The sequence below is a fragment of the Thalassophryne amazonica genome, chromosome 11 (genome assembly GCF_902500255.1).
Source record: "Thalassophryne amazonica chromosome 11, fThaAma1.1, whole genome shotgun sequence".
In the NCBI taxonomy this organism is placed as follows: domain Eukaryota; kingdom Metazoa; phylum Chordata; class Actinopteri; order Batrachoidiformes; family Batrachoididae; genus Thalassophryne; species Thalassophryne amazonica.
In genome coordinates, this window is record NC_047113.1 from 74,492,501 (window position 1) to 74,510,981 (window position 18,481).

Below are 18,481 nucleotides of genomic sequence, written 5' to 3' on the forward strand. Positions count from 1 at the left end.
CAAACTGACAGCCAAAGTAAGTGTTGTATCGCATTATCTGATTAGTCATTATCAATAGAAGGTGTCGCTCGATTAGCTAGCGCTACGCTGCACACGAGGTGTACTCGTTTAGCACGCGCGGTCTACTCTGCTCCACCAGCGGTCAATCTGGCATGTGGTACAGCTCAGAAAGTGGCAAATGGGCCAATCAGAAGTTGGCAAAATCCCATACCATATAATAAAATGTTATTAAAGCACATTTTAAAGCTATACATAATACTGTGAAACCGCGGTATTTTTGCCCACAGTTATCATACCGTCCAAATCTCATACTGGCCCATGCCTAGTGAGAACTATCCTGAGTGGGAACGGCCGCGGGTACGTGAGAACTATCCTGAGCAAGGAACAGCCACCGGTACAAGAGCCGTATTTTAAGTGGGAGTGGCTGCAGGTACGAGAGCCATATCCCAAGCCAAAGTTGTTGCAGGTACAAGACATTTCCATGCACTAGCACTCATTAAACAGAACACAGTGGCTTAATGTTTGAAGAATGTATTGCAACACCACTACTACTACTACTGGGTGTGAAAATCCAACCCCTTGTCCACACTGTGTCACCTGGATAACGGATCAAGTAGGGGATGTCCTGTTAGGGGAAATATGGTGGGGACCTTGTGTGTCCTGTAGCCGGTACAGTAACCATGAAGTCCAACAGGAACCCTGAACACAAGACAGGTAGCGGTGCTCTGGTGAAACAAGTCTGCTGTGGTGTCCTCTGACCACAATCATCTGGTATTCCCCAGCCATCGGACCAGACTAAGGATCTGTCATCTGTCGTGTGTTACGCAGACCCAAGCCCAGTCATCTCTGGAGCGACCCTGGATATCTCCTGTCTCGGAATCAATCAAAAGACAATCTTCCTTGCCACCAAGGGACTGCCATGACTACTACTACTACTACTACTACTACTACTACTATTACCACCCCTGGTGTGCCACGTGATGACTTTGAGTACTGTATCTGTTTTTAATCCTGTGGCTATGACACAGGTTTTGTGGGATTTCCACCATATCATGCTTGATTTCCTCCAATATTCAAAATGGTCACACAAGTTCCACCTAAAAGATCAAGAATATTAGATTATTTTTACCAAACCTCTCACAAAGTACCTGTAGTCGTATTGGCAACACATTGTTAATCAGCAGATGGTGCTGTTGGGTTCTGATGAAGTTGCTCCACGTTGGAGCGCCACTGCCTGGAACAGTCTCGTATCTGCGGCCACTCCCACATGGTTTTTGCACCTGGAGCCGCATCCTTGAAGAAAACTCCATCATCCTTATTGGTAAATTATTCCTGAATTTGTGATGTTGAGAAATTCAAATTCCACCCACCCCCACCCGCACTCTGCCATACTCCATAAGATAGTCTGTGCCACCCCAGGAAAAGCCTTCACGTTTGGAATACTTGGAAAAACAGTAATTCTGACAAGCAATAATGGGCAGATGGGAATCATTAGAGTTCAGTGATGCTTCCACGCGGTACGAAGATCACACACGAGGCTGGATCAGATGTTATGAGGGCATTATGAACATCATTATTCCATCATTTTAATGAGACCTTGAATTAATCAGATTTAAAAGAGCCAAGAAGCATGTGACTTCTAAAGGAAACATCTCTGCTTCCTGATCATTTGAAAACCTTGAAGAACGAGCCGCTGCCATCATACATGTCTGACTGTTTCTATTTAAATGGCCATTCTCCCTTTTCCTCTTTCCTCTCTGCTTTCAGCTGGAGTTTTTTTTTTTTTTTTTAAATTGGCACAGATTCTATTCGGCTCCAAACCAAATTCACCGCCTCCAGTTTCCACTCCGCTACCCCCGTTATGGCTGTACAGGAGCAGAGCGCACACAGAGGTAAACACAGAAAAGACGACTTTTCCTCCACATGCCGACAGCGAAGGTTAAAGACGGTATGACCCTTGATGTCAGGACCCAAAGCCCAAAGCTGTGCTGGGGGGGGGGTCCTGAGGATTGTCTCAGTGCATTTGGGTTCATTCCTACCTTATATAATCCTTTTATTGGAGTCTATGCTCACTGTGCTTTCTCTCAAATTCACCCATTCTCGCGCACACCAACATTCAACTGCACAACGGGAACAACACTTCCATATATTTAAGAGTAGGAGCCCGGAATCAAAGCAACATCCCTTTGGTTACGGAGCATCGCACAGCAGCTCTGTCACTGGACAGCAGTTTTAAACCTTTTAATCATTTTTACCCGAGGCCATCAAATATGGTCATCGGGTCCGTCTGTCTTTGCGTCCGTCTGTCTGTCCATCTGTCTGTGTCCAGCATAACTCCAGTCCTGTTACTTTCAGAGTCTTCAAATTCACATGCAACATTCTTGGGACACAGACCTTGGACAAGTTCAAAGATGGCTAACCTTGACCTATTTTAAGAGGTATTTTAAGAGGTTAAAATGTCACATTCTGTTTCTTTTTTTTTTTTTGAGGGGCCGGGGTGACAGTCAAGATCGGCACCATGACATCAGCAGCTGGTCCAGCGAGCTGCAAACTCTGTTTTGTTTGTGTGTAAATATAACATCTTTCTCACGTTATGTAAATGCTAGTGAGAAATAAATACTTCTAAAATTGAAAATGCTGTTTTCTGTAACCTGATAACACCTCTGGAGAGATTTATAAGAAATTCCACGTATGTCAGCGTACACGCTAACTACGCTAACTCAAAGCTAACTTCTGCTCTTCTGCTCTCTATGCACACACGCACGCCCTCCTGCAGACGCAGTTAAAACATAAATATTGTTTATGATTGAATGACTGACTGATTGATAGAGGGGCTTTACTGAACATGTACAAACTGTACATAAGACAATAGGATCTTATTAATTAATGGAAATAACAATAAATGTATAAAGTTTAGAATGGGTTACTAATTAAACAACTACAAATTATAAAGAGGACAATGCTCATAGGGTATTTTAGCATTGCATTGTATTTTTTACGTTAAAAAATGCTAATAGATTAGACAAGTTGAAAATGTAAAAACAAAACAAAACACCCCAAATCAAATAAAATTGGCATTATTTGATAGAATATAAGTGATTATTAATATGAGAACCACCGTTTTTTTTAAAGTTTAACAATTTTAATGTAATAGTTTATTTTCTGTCAATTGACATCAGTTTAAGAAAAAAATTATTTGATGAAGGTTAACAAGAGGTAAAGCTGCTGCAAATTTGTTGCAGGATACGGTCAAAGTTTTGGGGCAAGTTAAGAAAATCGATTTTATTATCTGGTCCTCTTGTAATGATTTACAAACACATTTTGTTTTTCCTTCCTCAGCAATGTTTTTACAGATCAACACTATGCAATTAATCAACTTTGTCATCTGTTTTTTTTTTTTTAACAGCTCAGGAAAATTAATCGATAATTAACAGTTGTCAAATAATGCAATTCTTTGATTTCTGCTTCTTTACTGGGTTATTTTACCAGCTGCTTTCACCATATCAGGCGATAAAATGAATATTGTTGGACTGTGGACAAAACAAGGCATTTGAAGGCATCATCTTCAGCTCTACATAATATGAACATTTTTGCACCTTTTTTCCTTTTTTGGAGGCATTTTATGGACCAGACAACTAATTGACTAATCAAAAGAAAAAAAATAAATTAACTAATTGATTATGAAAATAATTGTTAGTAGCAGCCTCATGATGGTGCACCATGATATTGATTGTGCAGCACTGTGATAACACAGAACGCACATCGGGGCTTTTTATTACTTTAATCCGCCAAGGAATATTAACAGATAAAATAATGAAATGCCAAATGTTCATTAATTTTGAGATCTATAAACATTCCAGTGCAGCGCTGCTGTGATCAGACCCACATGTGGAGGTGGTCTGTGCTGCCATTCCATATTGTGGTGAGTCCAAGCACCTGTAGAAATACTTTATCTCTGGGAATAACTCATTACAAAGTCATTTTCACAATAACACGTAGCCATGGAAATGGTCAAATGATTCGGCGGTGAAAAAAGTCTACTGGGTCAGTTTAAGTCAACAATCATTAATTAAAAGAACTTTTAAACATATTAAAGTGTAAAAAAAAAAAAAAAAAAAGTTTTGACCCAGATTTGAACTATGAAAACAGCCCAGATTCAACTTTTGCTCAAATAAAATAAAACAATTAAAGGGGTCACATTGTGCAAATGGTCAGTTCCTTTAGGTCCAGTTCCACTGCAGATCCGATATGGATCTGAATGTTGTTTTGGCACAAACTTATACCAGGTGCCCTTCCTGATATAACTCCACATTACGTGGAGAATGGCCACGGGTGATCTTAAACCGGGAACCTTCTGACTGCAAAAGCATGCGCACTAACTGCTTGTCCACTATGTGCAATACTCTGAATACCATGATACTGTAATCCTGTCCCTGTCCAAAAAGTGAAAAATACCATGAGATTAAATGTAGGTCATATCACAACCCTTAATTTTTTATTTTTATTCAAGACAAAAACCAACTTGTTTACCAACTTTATTGACCATCATTATTTTACTGCTAACAAACCAACAAACAGAGGAGTGGAAGCATGACTAGAGATAACCAAATCATCTCATTACCACCAACCGTCCATCTCAAGACTAATTTTAAGGTCCAAGACGAAAGGCAGAGGCTGAGACGTAATCAATACGGAGTAATGACACCATGTGATGGAGGCAGTGGGATCCTCTGGAACATTCTGGTTGTGCTCCTCACAAACAAAACGCTCTTTGTTTGTTGGACATGAGCCGGGCGGATGTGAGGAAGGCTGGATTCTGCTGCACAAGTCGGAATGCTTCCTTCTTCCTGCTTGGTCTCAGAGGTGCTGAAAACTTCCCAAAGCACATTCCTCTCTCAGACACACAAGGAATAACGGTTGAGCAAGCCAAGAGTAATTCACCAGCTTTTCTCCGACGGGATCAGTCATCTCACTTTGGTGAGTGGGGGGGTGGGGTGTTAATAAAATCTGATGAAGAGATGTGAACTGAACTGAACACGTTGTGAGTTACTTCAGGCACAAATAGAAGAGGAGAAATTTGTGTTTCCAAAAGATATCTTCTTTATGAAGTCTCAAAGGCATGCATGTGTGTGTGTGTGTGTGTGGGGGGGGGACACCATCCAACTTTATCACCACTGTATTCACAGAACCACAAAGCTGACATGGCAGCAGACCAGCGTATGCTGGGAAACCCACACGGCCTCCGCCCCAGAGAAAACAGGCCGCTGGAATAAAACAGGAGCTAGCCTCACACGCGGCGTAAAAGTGGTGTCTTTTGGCACGTCACTGCCATCTCTAACAATGCTGCGGGTATTTTAGGGGACACTTGGCCTCAATTTGATACTCCAAAGCTCTTTGGGTTATTTTAGGTCCAGTGTGAGATGAATAAGGAGTATTCACACTGCTGTCATCATAATAAGTTGCACGAGGTAATGGAGGGACACGATTAGTGAGTCAGAGCAACAAAAAAAAAAAGAAAGGAAGGAAAGAGCCAGCCTTGCAGAAAAAAGTGGGACAGTAAACCCAGACAAAACAAAGGCGCCGCTAAAAGCGCCAGGAGATGGAAGAAACGTCACAGCAAAGGTTATTGTAGGTTAATCAGACCGTCTCAATACACAAAGTGAACACGACCCAACGCAGCTGGACTGAGGTCAACGGCAAGCAGAATTACAACTCAGTCCAAGAGGCAGAGATCAGGCACACAGGCCATCAGTCCAACAGGCAGAGAACAGGCACACAGGCCATACAGAGGACCACAACAGAAGAGAGGTTAAAAACAAGTTCTAACGTACAGTTCCAGTAGCTGGCGAAAAAGGCTTGGTGAAAAACAGGCAGAGATCAGGCACACAAGCCATCAGTCCAACAGGTGGAGATCAGGCACACAGGCCATCAGTCTAACAGGCGGAGAACAGGCACACAGGCCATCAGTCTAACAGGCAGAGAACAGGCACACAGGCCATCAGTCTAACAGGCAGAGAACAGGCACACAGGCCATCAGTCTAACAGGCAGAGATCAGGCACACAGGCCATCAGTCTAACAGGTGGAGGTCAGGCACACAAGCGATCTGTCCAAGAGGCAGCGATCAGGAACACAGGCCATCAGTCCAACAGGCAGAGATCAGGCACACAGGCCATCAGTCCAACAGGCAGAGAACAGGCACACAGGCCATCAGTCCAACAGGCAAAGATCAGGCACATGGGTGATCAGTCCAACAGGCTGAGCTCAGGACCATGGGCAATCAGTCCAACAGGCTATGGTCGGGCACATGGGTGATCAGTCCAACAGGCAGAAATCAGGCACACAGGCCATCAGTCCAATGGGCAAACAGTGTTTCAAAAGGAGACAGCACAGGGTTATCCAAAAAACAGGCCATAAGTCAGTACACAGACCATTTTCATTCCAAGTTATCAAAGCCAAAATGACAGGCACACACTCAGGAACTCCATAACAGACCGCTGTTGCCTTATTGGGAAGCAAAAATACAATCTGGTGCAGAGGGAACGCTCTAAAAGCAGTTACATAGACAATCAAACACTGAGGTGCAGTTACACATGAAACCGGAAGGCCAGGAACAGGAAGTTAAAATGCAACAAACACTGAAGAAACATCAAAGTAAAAGCACCAGAGAATATTTACTGCAGGCAAGAATCAGCCAGAAAGCACAGAGAATATCACCAGAAACAGAATAACATGGAGAGCGAACCTAAACACCAAAAACATGAACGAAGACATACATAAAGTTGATCTATCTATGTTTAAAATTCTAAGACAAATAAAATCTCAGACAGGTCTTAGACCTGTGATACATGCAGTCATTTTCTCCATACATTTAATAAGACTGACTGATTAGAGCCTTTATTACTTTTACCAACTGGTAGGAATTTCTGTGATGATGTAAAGCAAGTCTGTAATCAAAAAGAAAAATGTTACAGCTTCCTCATAACTTTAAAGAGAGAAAATCAAGTATTTTGAGACGCATGTGGATCACCACCAGAATATAATTCACTGTCCTCTGGCGCAATAATCACCTTACCACAAAGTTTTGTTTTGACCACAGACACTTTTTGAAATATTTTACCAAAAGTAACACGATGGGTGTCGGTATGACCCCTGATTGCAGGAAAGTATTGAAGCATTTCTGACCAAAACAATGAAGCTCAAACTGCTCAGAGCAGGAACTGGGCTGACTGTGTTGCAGGACATTGAAGCGGGTTTAACATTTGACCCCAATGGGTGCAATGCACTTTGAACAAACACAAGAAGTCCAGACATTTTCACACAAAGATAAACACGTGACATATGTGCCCGCCACTCGAATTCACAAGCTTGTCTTCTTTGAATGTTCAAAAGGATGGATGTTTTTCAACCGTCGGCCAAATGGAAAAGGAGCTCTGCAAAAGCCCGGCCATCATCAAAGAGTCAGAAGGGAGTGAGATGAAAGGGAGTCAAAAAGGAGATAACTGCTGTTTATCAGATTGTGCCAAGATTACACTCCCTGCAAAACCCCAATCACACACACAAAGCAAAAAAAAAAAAAAACAGGAGACATCATCGGCAAAGAAAGTAACCAGTCACAAAAATCCCAGAAACATTCACAAGCGGCTTATAGATAACTGCTTCCTGTCATCTGTAAAAATCTATAATGGAATATACCTTTAAACCAGAAAATATGATTGAATCGAAATGAATGTTGAACAGAAATAAGATATTAAGTTTCTTTCTGCTGCACTCTTCAAACAAATCAGGCTAAAGCACCTACATGGTTGCTTTGAGGTTGGAGAAAAAAGGGGAAAAGTGGACATGCACGTCTCTGTGAATATAAAGGATGAGGTTTGGGTCTTGTTTAGATTACTGAATTTGCTGTGTGACGCCCCCCCCCCAAAAAAAGAAAATTAAGGTAAATGTTTTGAAACCACCCTTGCTGCACCTGTGCAATTGTCAACATCAATCAAACCTACAGTTGAGAGTTCAAATTATATATATATATATATATATATATATATATATATATATATATATATATATATATATATATATATATATACACGAGATCTGTTAGAAAACTATCCGACCTCTTTATTTTTTTTAAAAAGTATATGGATTTGAATCATGTGCGCTTGCATCAGCCAAGCTTGAACCTTCGTGCGCATGCATGAGTTTTTTCACGCTTGTCGGATGCGTCATTCGCCTGTGGGCAGGCTTTGAGTGAGCACTGGTACACCCCTCTCGTCGGATTTTCATTGTCAGGGAAATGGCTGAGCGATTGGAGCAGCGCTGAATCAAATTTTTCCAGAAACTGTGAGAGACAGTCAGGTGGAAACCATTCGGAAGATTCAGATGGCTTTCGGTGAGGATACTCTGGGCGTCACACAGATTAAGGAGCGTTACAACTGGATTAAAGATGGTCCACAGCGGCGGAGGGCGCGCCGCGCTCCGAGCGGCCATCGACAGGCTGAAACGACCAGATCAGAGCCCAGACCAGATTGGAGCCCCGCAATGGCGCGCAACAAAAAGCACGTCCGTGTTGGAAACCATTCGGAAGATTCAGACGGCTTTAGGTGGCTTTTCAGTCGAGTGAGTATCCGAGAAATTGTGTAACAGCTGGGCATGTCACAACTTGTCCTGTGAGACTTCCAACACGGATGTGCTTTTTGTTGTGCGCCATTGCGGCTCTGTCCCGACGCGCAAATTCCTCCGCACGTCTTTCATTACAAAATCTCCTGTAACAGTGGAATGTGCCGCAAAAGTGCTGATGTCCAACTCTTCTGCAATTTCTCTGGTAGTCAGATGACGTCCCGGATCAACACAGCCTTCACTCTGGAAATGATCTGGTCGTTTCAGCCTGCCGCTGTGGGCCGTCTTTAATCCGGTTGTAATGCTCCTTAATATGTGTGACGCCCAGAGTATCCTCACCGAAAGCCATCTGAATCTTCCGAATGGTTTCCACCTGGCTGTCTCTCACAGTTTCTGGAAAAATCTGATTCAGTGCTGCTCCAATCGCTCAGCCATTTGCCTGACAATGAAAATCCGACAAGACGGGTGGACCAGTGCTCACTCAAAGCCTGCCCACAGGCGAATGACGCAACCGACAGGCGTGAAAAAACTCACGCATGTGCACGAAGGTTCAAGCTTGGCTGATGCAAGCGCACATGATTCAAATCCATATAGTTTTTAAAAAAAAATAAAAAGGTCGGATAGTTTCCTAACAGACCTCGTATATAATGTTTTACATTAAAGGGCCCTATCTTCCACTCAGAATAAATTAGCACACAGTGCAAGTTTCACTGATGGTTTTTACAAATGTAGATGTCACTTTCATAGCCAACAGTCATGTTTATTAAGTCCTAATAAGATCACACTCATCCCTGAAGCCATGGCGTGTTTTAAGACCAGATCATGTGGTGGTGTTGAGCACTGTGTAAGCGCTAATAGGAAAAATACCAAACTTTCCTTTACTGATTGACTGCTTCACCTCAGGGAGTATCGGTGACTGCCAGGATGATATACACAAAAAAACCGCCAGAAAGACCTGTCAGTCCCCCAGTCTGAACAGCAAAGCACCGGGTTGCAGCACACTCCAGCTCTTAAGGCTGACAGTTGACCATCTGACTGGTTAAATTCATGAAAAATTGTGAGACTCTTTGCATGCTGTGGATTTTGTGCAACATACTGTAAATGGGCAATTCTACAGTAAAATTACAATCTGAGCTAATCTGTCATGGTTAGATGCCATATGTCCAGATTTTGCTGCTGTTGTAATTCCATTACTATAGAATTGCCCAAATAGCAAAGTGTAGTTGACCAAGGCCATGAATGCAATTGTGCTATGCTATACATTGTCAAGATAGGGTCCTGAATGTTGCCAACTTGTTAGTGTTCTCGTTTACTTTAAATATAATTATTACTAAAACAAAGAAAATTGGGTCATTTGTGATTCGATGATATTAGATGTGTTTGGACCGTATTATAACAGAATTTTTCCTTGAACTTCAAATGCTTGTTGAAAGGCAGGCAAATCAAACCCGGCTTGCGTGTATCAAACAGACTCGGGACTGGATGCTCATTACAGAGTAAATTATTCAGCTGACACGACATACCAGCTTCCTAAATAAGAAGAAATCCACCATTCATCTAAGACAGCATGATGCACAGCATGTAAAAGATTAAAGGTTTATTGTGCATCAGTATCAAGTTCCCAAAGTGTCTGAGTCAGTGCATGAGATGAAACTGTTACACTCACATGTGATTACAACGAACATTACTATATTATCAGCCGTGCACACATAAATGGTACATACAGTAGTGTTCAGAATAATAGTAGTGCTATGTGACTAAAAAGATTAATCCAGGTTTTGAGTATATTTCTTATTGTTACATGGGAAACAAGGTACCAGTAGATTCAGTAGATTCTCACAAATCCAACAAGACCAAGCATTCATGATATGCACACTCTTAAGGCTATGAAATTGGGCTATTAGTAAATGAAAAGTAGAAAAGGGGGTGTTCACAATAATAGTAGTGTGGCATTCAGTCAGTGAGTTCGTCAATTTTGTGGAACAAACAGGTGTGAATCAGGTGTCCCCTATTTAAGGATGAAGCCAGCACCTGTTGAACATGCTTTTCTCTTTGAAAGCCTGAGGAAAATGGGACGTTCAAGACATTGTTCAGACGAACAACGTAGTTTGATTAAAAAGTTGATTGGAGAGGGGAAAACTTATAACAAAAATAATGCCTCGCAGATGTGAAGAAATCATGAAAAACTGTGGTTATACAACTAAATACTAGTTTAGTGATTCACAGGATTACTGAAAAAGCAGTTTGAACATAACACACTACAAACTCAAAACTATTATGTTCAAATTTGTTGCTTTGGAACAAACATTTTGCTTGTTTACTAGTGTACTTGGGGTCATTGTCTTGTTGAAACACCCATTTCAAGGGCATGTCCTCTTCAGCATAAGGCAACATGACCTCTTCAAGTATTGTGACATATCCAAACTGATCCATGATACCTGGTATGTGATATATAGGCCCAACACCATAGTAGGAGAAACATGCCCATATCATGATGCTTGCACCACCATGCTTCACTGTCTTCACTGTGAACTGTGGCTTGAATTCAGAGTTTGGGGGCCATCTCACAAACTGTCTACGGCCCTTGGACCCAAAAAGAACAGTTTTACTCTCATCAGTCCACAAAATATTCCTCCATTTCTCTTTAGACCAGTTGATGTGTTCTTTGGCAAATTGTAACCTCTTCTGCACATGTCTTTTATTTAATAGAAGGACTTTGCGGGGGATTCTTGCAAATAAATTAGCTTCACACAGGCGTCTTCTAACTGTCACAGCACTTACAGGTAACTCCAGACTGTCTTTGATCATCCTGGAGCTGATCAATGGGTGAGCGTTTGCCATTCTGGTTATTCTTCTATCCATTTTGATGGTTGTTTTCTGTTTTTTTTCCACGCGTCTCTGTTTTTTTAAAACTAGTATTTAGTTGTATAACCACAGTTTTTCATGATTTCTTCACATCTGCGAGGCATTATTTTTGTTATAAGTTTTCCCCTCTCCAATCAACTTTTTAATCAAACTACGTTGTTCGTCTGAACAATGTCTTGAACGTCCCATTTTCCTCAGGCTTTCAAAGAGAAAAGCATGTTCAACAGGTGCTGGCTTCATCCTTAAATAGGGGACACCTGATTCACACCTGTTTGTTCCACAAAATTGACGAACTCACTGACTGAATGCCACACTACTATTATTGTGCACACCCCCTTTTCTACTTTTCTTTTACTAATAGCCCAATTTCATAGCCTTAAGAGTGTGCATATCATGAATGCTTGGTCTTGTTGGATTTGTGAGAATCTACTGAATCTACTGGTACCTTGTTTCCCATGTAACAATAAGAAATATACTCAAAACCTGGATTAATCTTTTTAGTCACATAGCACTACTATTATTCTGAACACTACTGTATGCAGAGCCTCTAATGAAAATGTGCACCTGTTTTGAAACATTCCTCTTGTCAATGTGGCCTTGCACTCAGTCTGCCTCAGAACTTATGGTGGTGAAACACTCGTTAGCTTTAGCCATGTTATTAGCTTGAATACACTCTCTGTGCTTATTTTAAGCTCTGAACTATGTTCATACTAAACTGGACACCTGCATTTGAAAGCTGACACTGGTTTGTTTTTTAAATGTCTCAAGAGGATGCATGACACTGGCATCAGCGTCTCCTCCACTGTTAGTAAAGTCCCCACCTTGGCTGCACTGTATGAGGTCAGATATCAACAGATTTACATTTTCAATTCGACGCACCGTGAGTGCAAGACTGATGCAATATGTGACATACACAACATAAGAGGATACAAAAGCAAAAATATGTTTTACCACAATAAAGCTGCTCGCTACAAATCTGGAAAGGATATATGATCATTTCCCACTCTGGTTTCTGTTTTGAAAGGAGCGGTGAGCGATTTAATTGGAGCAAGCTGAAAATTGATCAATCTGTATTATATTTTACTTTTATCTTAAACTGTAATCTGGCATCAAAATAACTGAGCAGTCGCATCCACCCTCTATACCCGCGTACTCCATTTAAGGGTCACGGGGGACTGCTGGAGCTTATCCCAGCAATCACTGGGCATGAGGCAGGGTACAACCTGGATAGGATGCCAGTCTATCGCAGGACCACTTATAGACAGACCAACACATTCACACCCGCATGCACACCAGCGGTCAATTTAAAGTTGCCAATTGACCTAACCTGTATGTCTTTGGATGTGGGAGGAAGCTGAAACACCCAGAGGGAACCCACTCAAACACGGGAAGAACATGCAAACACCACACAGAAAGGCCACAGGTGGGAAGTGATCCCACAACCTTCTTGCTGTAAGGCAACAGTGCTAACCACTAAGCCAACAGTGATAACCACTAAGTCACTGTGCTACCACTGAATTGAATTGAAGAAGATTTATTTTGAACATAAAAATAAAACAACATTCAAGCAGAAATGATGAATTTCAAGATGCATTAATGAAATAAAATAAAACAAATCCATCTGTCAAATACAAGTACGACATATGGTGTGAGCAGGTCCAATGCCACTCCGGTATGCAAAACCTGTTCTCATAATACTGCCTCACGCTCCGGCCAAATCGGTATTCTACACTATGCTCCACACTTGCTCTGCACACATGCCCTGGCTTTTGTGAAATATTACCCCCATTTGCACAAATTACATCAGATTATTCACATTTTGTGGATATTGATGTGTCCCAATGTGACAAATTTTTTAAAAACTCTCCAGCTTAGTCATAATGTTGCACCATGCTACTTTTACCACAAATCAAGCCCATCTTCAGGATTAAGGGTCCTTTTTTTTTTTTTTTTTTTTTTTTTTGCACCAAAAATGTGCACAATAAGCTCTGGCTTAATGTTTTACAAAGCTCAAACAGATGGCACAAGACACACCCTCATTCGGAAGAGTAAAGATCGTACAAACAGCAGAGCAAACCTTCCTCCCACACAATCAGGATTCTGATTAATACTTTGCCAGCTCATCAACACAGAGGACGATCACAGCAGCTAGCACAGTGTTACAGTACATCAAGGAGTCCCTGCGAGATCTGCAAGCAGTCTGCAGGGGTGAAGCTAATTTGTGTGTCATGATCTTAGGAGGTGTTTTGCACCTGCAGTGTTAACATGGCAATGCTGCATGTTGCAAGCTTTGTTTCTAAGTGCAACTTCAGGTGAAATTTATCATAGTAAGACAGACAAATGACTTTCACTGAGCAGAGACGGCCCAGTGACAGGTGCAAAAATTGTCTCATAGATCACAAACATCCATAAGGTTCAGCTGGGATAAAGGCATGATGCTGATGTTGATGACGACTTTGCAGAAGGAGAATGATGACCTTCATCACCACATCAGTTGTATTTACCTGTGAAGAGTTTGGTAATGGTTTTATTCTGTCTGCGTGCGGAGCAGATCAGCAGCAGCCAGGGAGGCAGGAACTCATGATGACTGGCCAGGAGCTCAGCGATGGTTCTGGGGGAACCGGAGGAGGACCTCTGCTCCGTCTCAGCCAAATGACAGCCCTCATCCACTGAGTCCACCAGCAGGAAGAGAGCCTGCTGAGGAGGTTTCACGCTCAGAAGAGGCAGGAGGACACATCTGAGGAAAAAAGATGAATGCAAAAAAAGGTTTGAGTTTTTTGTAACTGTGCCACCAAAAAAAAAAAAAAACAGTGCCCTGAGAGCACAATATTCAGCACTGGCAAATGTTGCTCTGGTACAAGTGCTTCCTACATTCTGATAACATTTCAAGACATGTGATAGTTGATTTCAGAATGCAAACACCAACTCATGTAACTGGCACTGTCTAGGTTTGTTAATCAAGGGCCATAAATCTGCCAAAATGTGTCAGTCTTGTACAATATTACAAGATGCGCATTAACAATGTATAACAAGGAATTGTACCAAGTTTCCCAAATTTCCTCATAAAAAATGTGAGAAAAGCTGATTTCAGAATGCAGGCACCCACTCATGAAACTGATGGAGTCTACATATGTTAATCAAGGGACACAGGTGTGGTAAAATGTGCCTAACTCTAATGATATGATAATATATGTATTACCAACCTATAACAAGGACTTCAAAAAAGTTTCTAAAAGTGTGAGAGGAGTTGATTTCATAACACTTACACCCTTTGTAGGATGTATGACTGGTCAGACAGAGAGACAGACAGACAGACAGAGAAATCGCCATAACATAATCCCCCTTCGGGCCTTCAGCCAGCAGGGGATAAAAAACAGCAGTCATGAACATAATAGAAACATCAGCAATTTCCTCCCAAATGTTTAAAAGACCAAACTGAATCCACTTTCTGTGTTTGCCAGTGAGATATTGTGGATCATTTCAGTTAGCGGCGTAACGGCTGACAAAACATTTCTACCAGAATAACTTTGATCCGACCATTTAAATCTAACTTTGTTTTTTATTTTAAAAATAAAACAAATTTCTGCCCATGGTCATGAATGAAAATAAAGTATTACATTTAAAATACTTTATTATATTTTATATTATGTTATAAAAGCAGCATTGAAGGTCACAAAAAGTACCATATTTTCTGGAGTATAAGTGGTGTTTGGTTGTTTTTTGTTTTGGTTTTTAGTAGTTTGAGAGGTCCTGCAACTTATTAATTATTGCAATGACTATTTATTTACGGCTTTTCCAGGAATCAAAGCATTAAATAAAATAAACCCCAATAATGAAAGAATAAATGACAATATTAAAAAGAATTCGACAACAGTACACAACAAACTCAATTTACAGAGCTGATAATACAGAAAAAAGGTGTGACTTACACCCTCGTGCGAATTATTTATGGGGCATTTTTTAACAGGTCCCATGTATACTCTGGGAAATATGGTAATTAAAAAAAAAGATTACAACTTCAAATTCTTTACCATAAAGATGAGGATGTCTGCATTGTCTGATGATGAAGTAATAATAACACCTTTATTTAGACAGCACTCTCATCTACGCTTGGCTCAGTGTTACACCATTAATTTGAGGGCAATCAGATTACCTTATTCAATAACCGTGGTAACAGTTAAACATAAGGTTCAGTATGTCACTGAATAAAATCTACAGTTATTAAGGAGAAGCAGATTTCTGCAGGAAACCCGAAGAATGCTGTGATGTTCACTGTATTCTCACATTAAAATGTCAAAAACACTTAAATCACTACATTTAATGTATTTCATTTCAAATATTTCAAATCGTTTTAAATAATTTAAAAGATCATATGTATTTATCAGTATCTTTTTTGATAAACCTGAATCAACCAGATTTTAAAGTTCCAATGAAACAAACTTATGTCTGTTTTGAATAAATTGCAGACGATAATCCATTTATTACCTCCTTCTCTGTCAGCAGAGTTGTTGCTCCAAGTGTGGTGCAACAGTCATGCTAAAGTGACACAGATAAGGCAAAGATGAAATTTGGTTGAGGCGTACCCATCTCAGATCATCAGTCTCTATTGGGAGAATGCGTAGGTGTTTTTAATATGTCTCACTCCAACCCAAATTGCATCCATTAACGGGCCCATTCCACATGATTTGGGCTTGCAGACACGTCGAGTGCTGAAATGTCATTTATAATTCAGTTGGCCTTTTGGTTCAACAGAAAACTTTGCCTAAGAGCTAAATGTTCAGCTTCAAGATGACTTGAAAGATGTGATAAAAATGTCTTGCAGTCATCGTGACAACTAAAGATGTAATACTTCTGAAATTGAATTAATATCCGTGTCTGCATGCAAACACCAATTCAAGTCAGAACTGTGATACAAGCAGCGGACCAAAGCTATGGAAATAAAAAAAAAAACAAGGTTATTGCAAGTTACATGTCACATCAACCACACCTGCTCATACTTTCCATCATCACGTGACGATAATGTTTTTTCCCCTGGAGTGTGAAGATCAGTACTGCTCAGGAATGTGACCGAACACGTGGTTTGATGACGTATCGCACAAATTAAATGCACAGTGTGATGACATAACACCCTGGGCACAAGCAAAAACAACCATAGCATAAGCGTAAACACCATGTAGCGCAAACGTGGCACTATGGGAAAAACTTACAGCATCTACGTCAATACAAGCTTCACGGAAATGCAGGGGATTTAAAAAAGTATGTCAAACGTTCTGAAGAAAATGTTTTAATATAAATTTTGTAAAAAAATATTATTAATTTTTTTTACATCTTAAAAATTCTGCCACTGTAAAAAGGGACTGTGACACATCTATTATGACAAAGCTTACAAGCAGTGTCAGTTCCACAGGGAGTGTAAAATATCGATTTTTGTCAAAGACACCATTTCAGATCTTCTAAGGTTTTCCAAGGCATGGACAAGGTTGCAAACAATGAGCTTCACAGATGCAGATCCACAAACGTGAGCTTTACAGAAGGAAGCAAAAGACACTTTGACCTGGTGCATCATCAAATTTCAACTCAATGTTCCTCATTATACACCCTTTAAACTTGGAGAATCACAAGATTTTCAATTTTTTTCAATTTATTTTCATTTATATAGCGCCAAATCACAACAGAGTTGCCTCAAAGTGCTTCACACAGGCAAGGTCTAACCTTACCAACCCCCAGAGCAACAGTGGTAAGGAAAAACTCCCTCTGAGGAAGAAATTTATTTGTTTTTGGGTTGATAATGAGCTGGAGGGAATGGACTCCTGTTCATTCACCCACTGCATTTTACACATCATAAAATAAAATTACCAAATCAAACTGTATACCCAGTTCATTTGGCCTGATGATTTCATGACTGACATTTAACTGAAATCATCTGTCCATTTTAATAAATATCAAAAGGTTAAAAAAAATCCATTAAAATCAATGAATCATTATGTAAACCTGAGTCAGCAGGTGTTGAACCTTCACGGCACGTGAGCTTTCATGGTTAGCATCCCTCAAATAAAAACCGGTCACCTTTCCGAAAACCACAACGGCTGCTTTAACCGCCACTTATCCTTAATGGAACTGACCCTGCTTGTAAGCTTTGTCATAAAACAATAAAATCCGATATAAATGAGATTTTCTTTGGATCATCAGTACGGCACGGACCGCCTCGATCCGAAGCCAATCCTGTTTTTCAACATGAAAAGATTGTTTTGAATTTAATCTCCACTGGTTATTCAAAAGAACCAGTTTGTATTTACAGTCAAAAATGTTTACAGTGTGTCCTCCAACCTTCTGAAATGACAGCTTGCAAAATAACGCAGCCCATATTGCACCAAGAGGATGAGATAAACGTGTACATATTGCATGTTAAGTGTGGGACATCCCACATAACCAAACATTTCTTCTGCACATCAAGTTGCAATACTTTCCTTAACCACAGGGGTAGTACTGATGTCTGATCACAACAATGTACATTCTAAAATAGTTTTGGAAAAAGCCCTGCACTACAAAATACTGTATTTGCACACTGGACTGCCCCTAGCTGAGCATCAACCATTATTTTGAAGAAAGTTGCTTAAACACCCACCTGTTAATTTATTTTTTTTTATTAAAGTTTATTAAATGCTCACCCTAAAATAAAAATTTCATGATGTCAACACATTGTACAAAGCAAAAAATAAGGAGTTTTCACAAAGTTTTTCTCAGCGTTATCAGTCTATACTGGTAATATTATGATGACATGTGCTCTTATTCTGAAAGTCTCTTGTGCAAGAAACAGGAAGAGTTCAGTGACAATGGCAATGAAGGTTCACATGTTGGAAGTCAGTGAGGCTGATGGGAAAATTCCACTTTAAGTGACAAAAAGATTTTTTATATATCTTTAATTAGAAAAAAACTGGACAACAAGAACCGGATTATTTAAGTGCAGAGAGTCTCCTGGTGTTAAACAGGAACTTTTTAAAG

General features: G+C 40.5%; 1 protein-coding gene across 2 annotated transcripts in view; it reads right to left on the minus strand.

Moving 5' to 3' along the window:
* The window catches only part of ankrd50 (ankyrin repeat domain 50), a 98,304-nt gene that overhangs the window by 31,978 nt on the left and 47,845 nt on the right, over positions 1-18,481 (minus strand). For both annotated transcript variants that reach the window (XM_034182182.1, XM_034182181.1), the window contains exon 4: positions 13,984-14,216. In XM_034182182.1, coding sequence (XP_034038073.1) covers positions 13,984-14,216 — 233 coding nt within the window. The remainder of the gene's footprint in view (positions 1-13,983; positions 14,217-18,481) is intronic.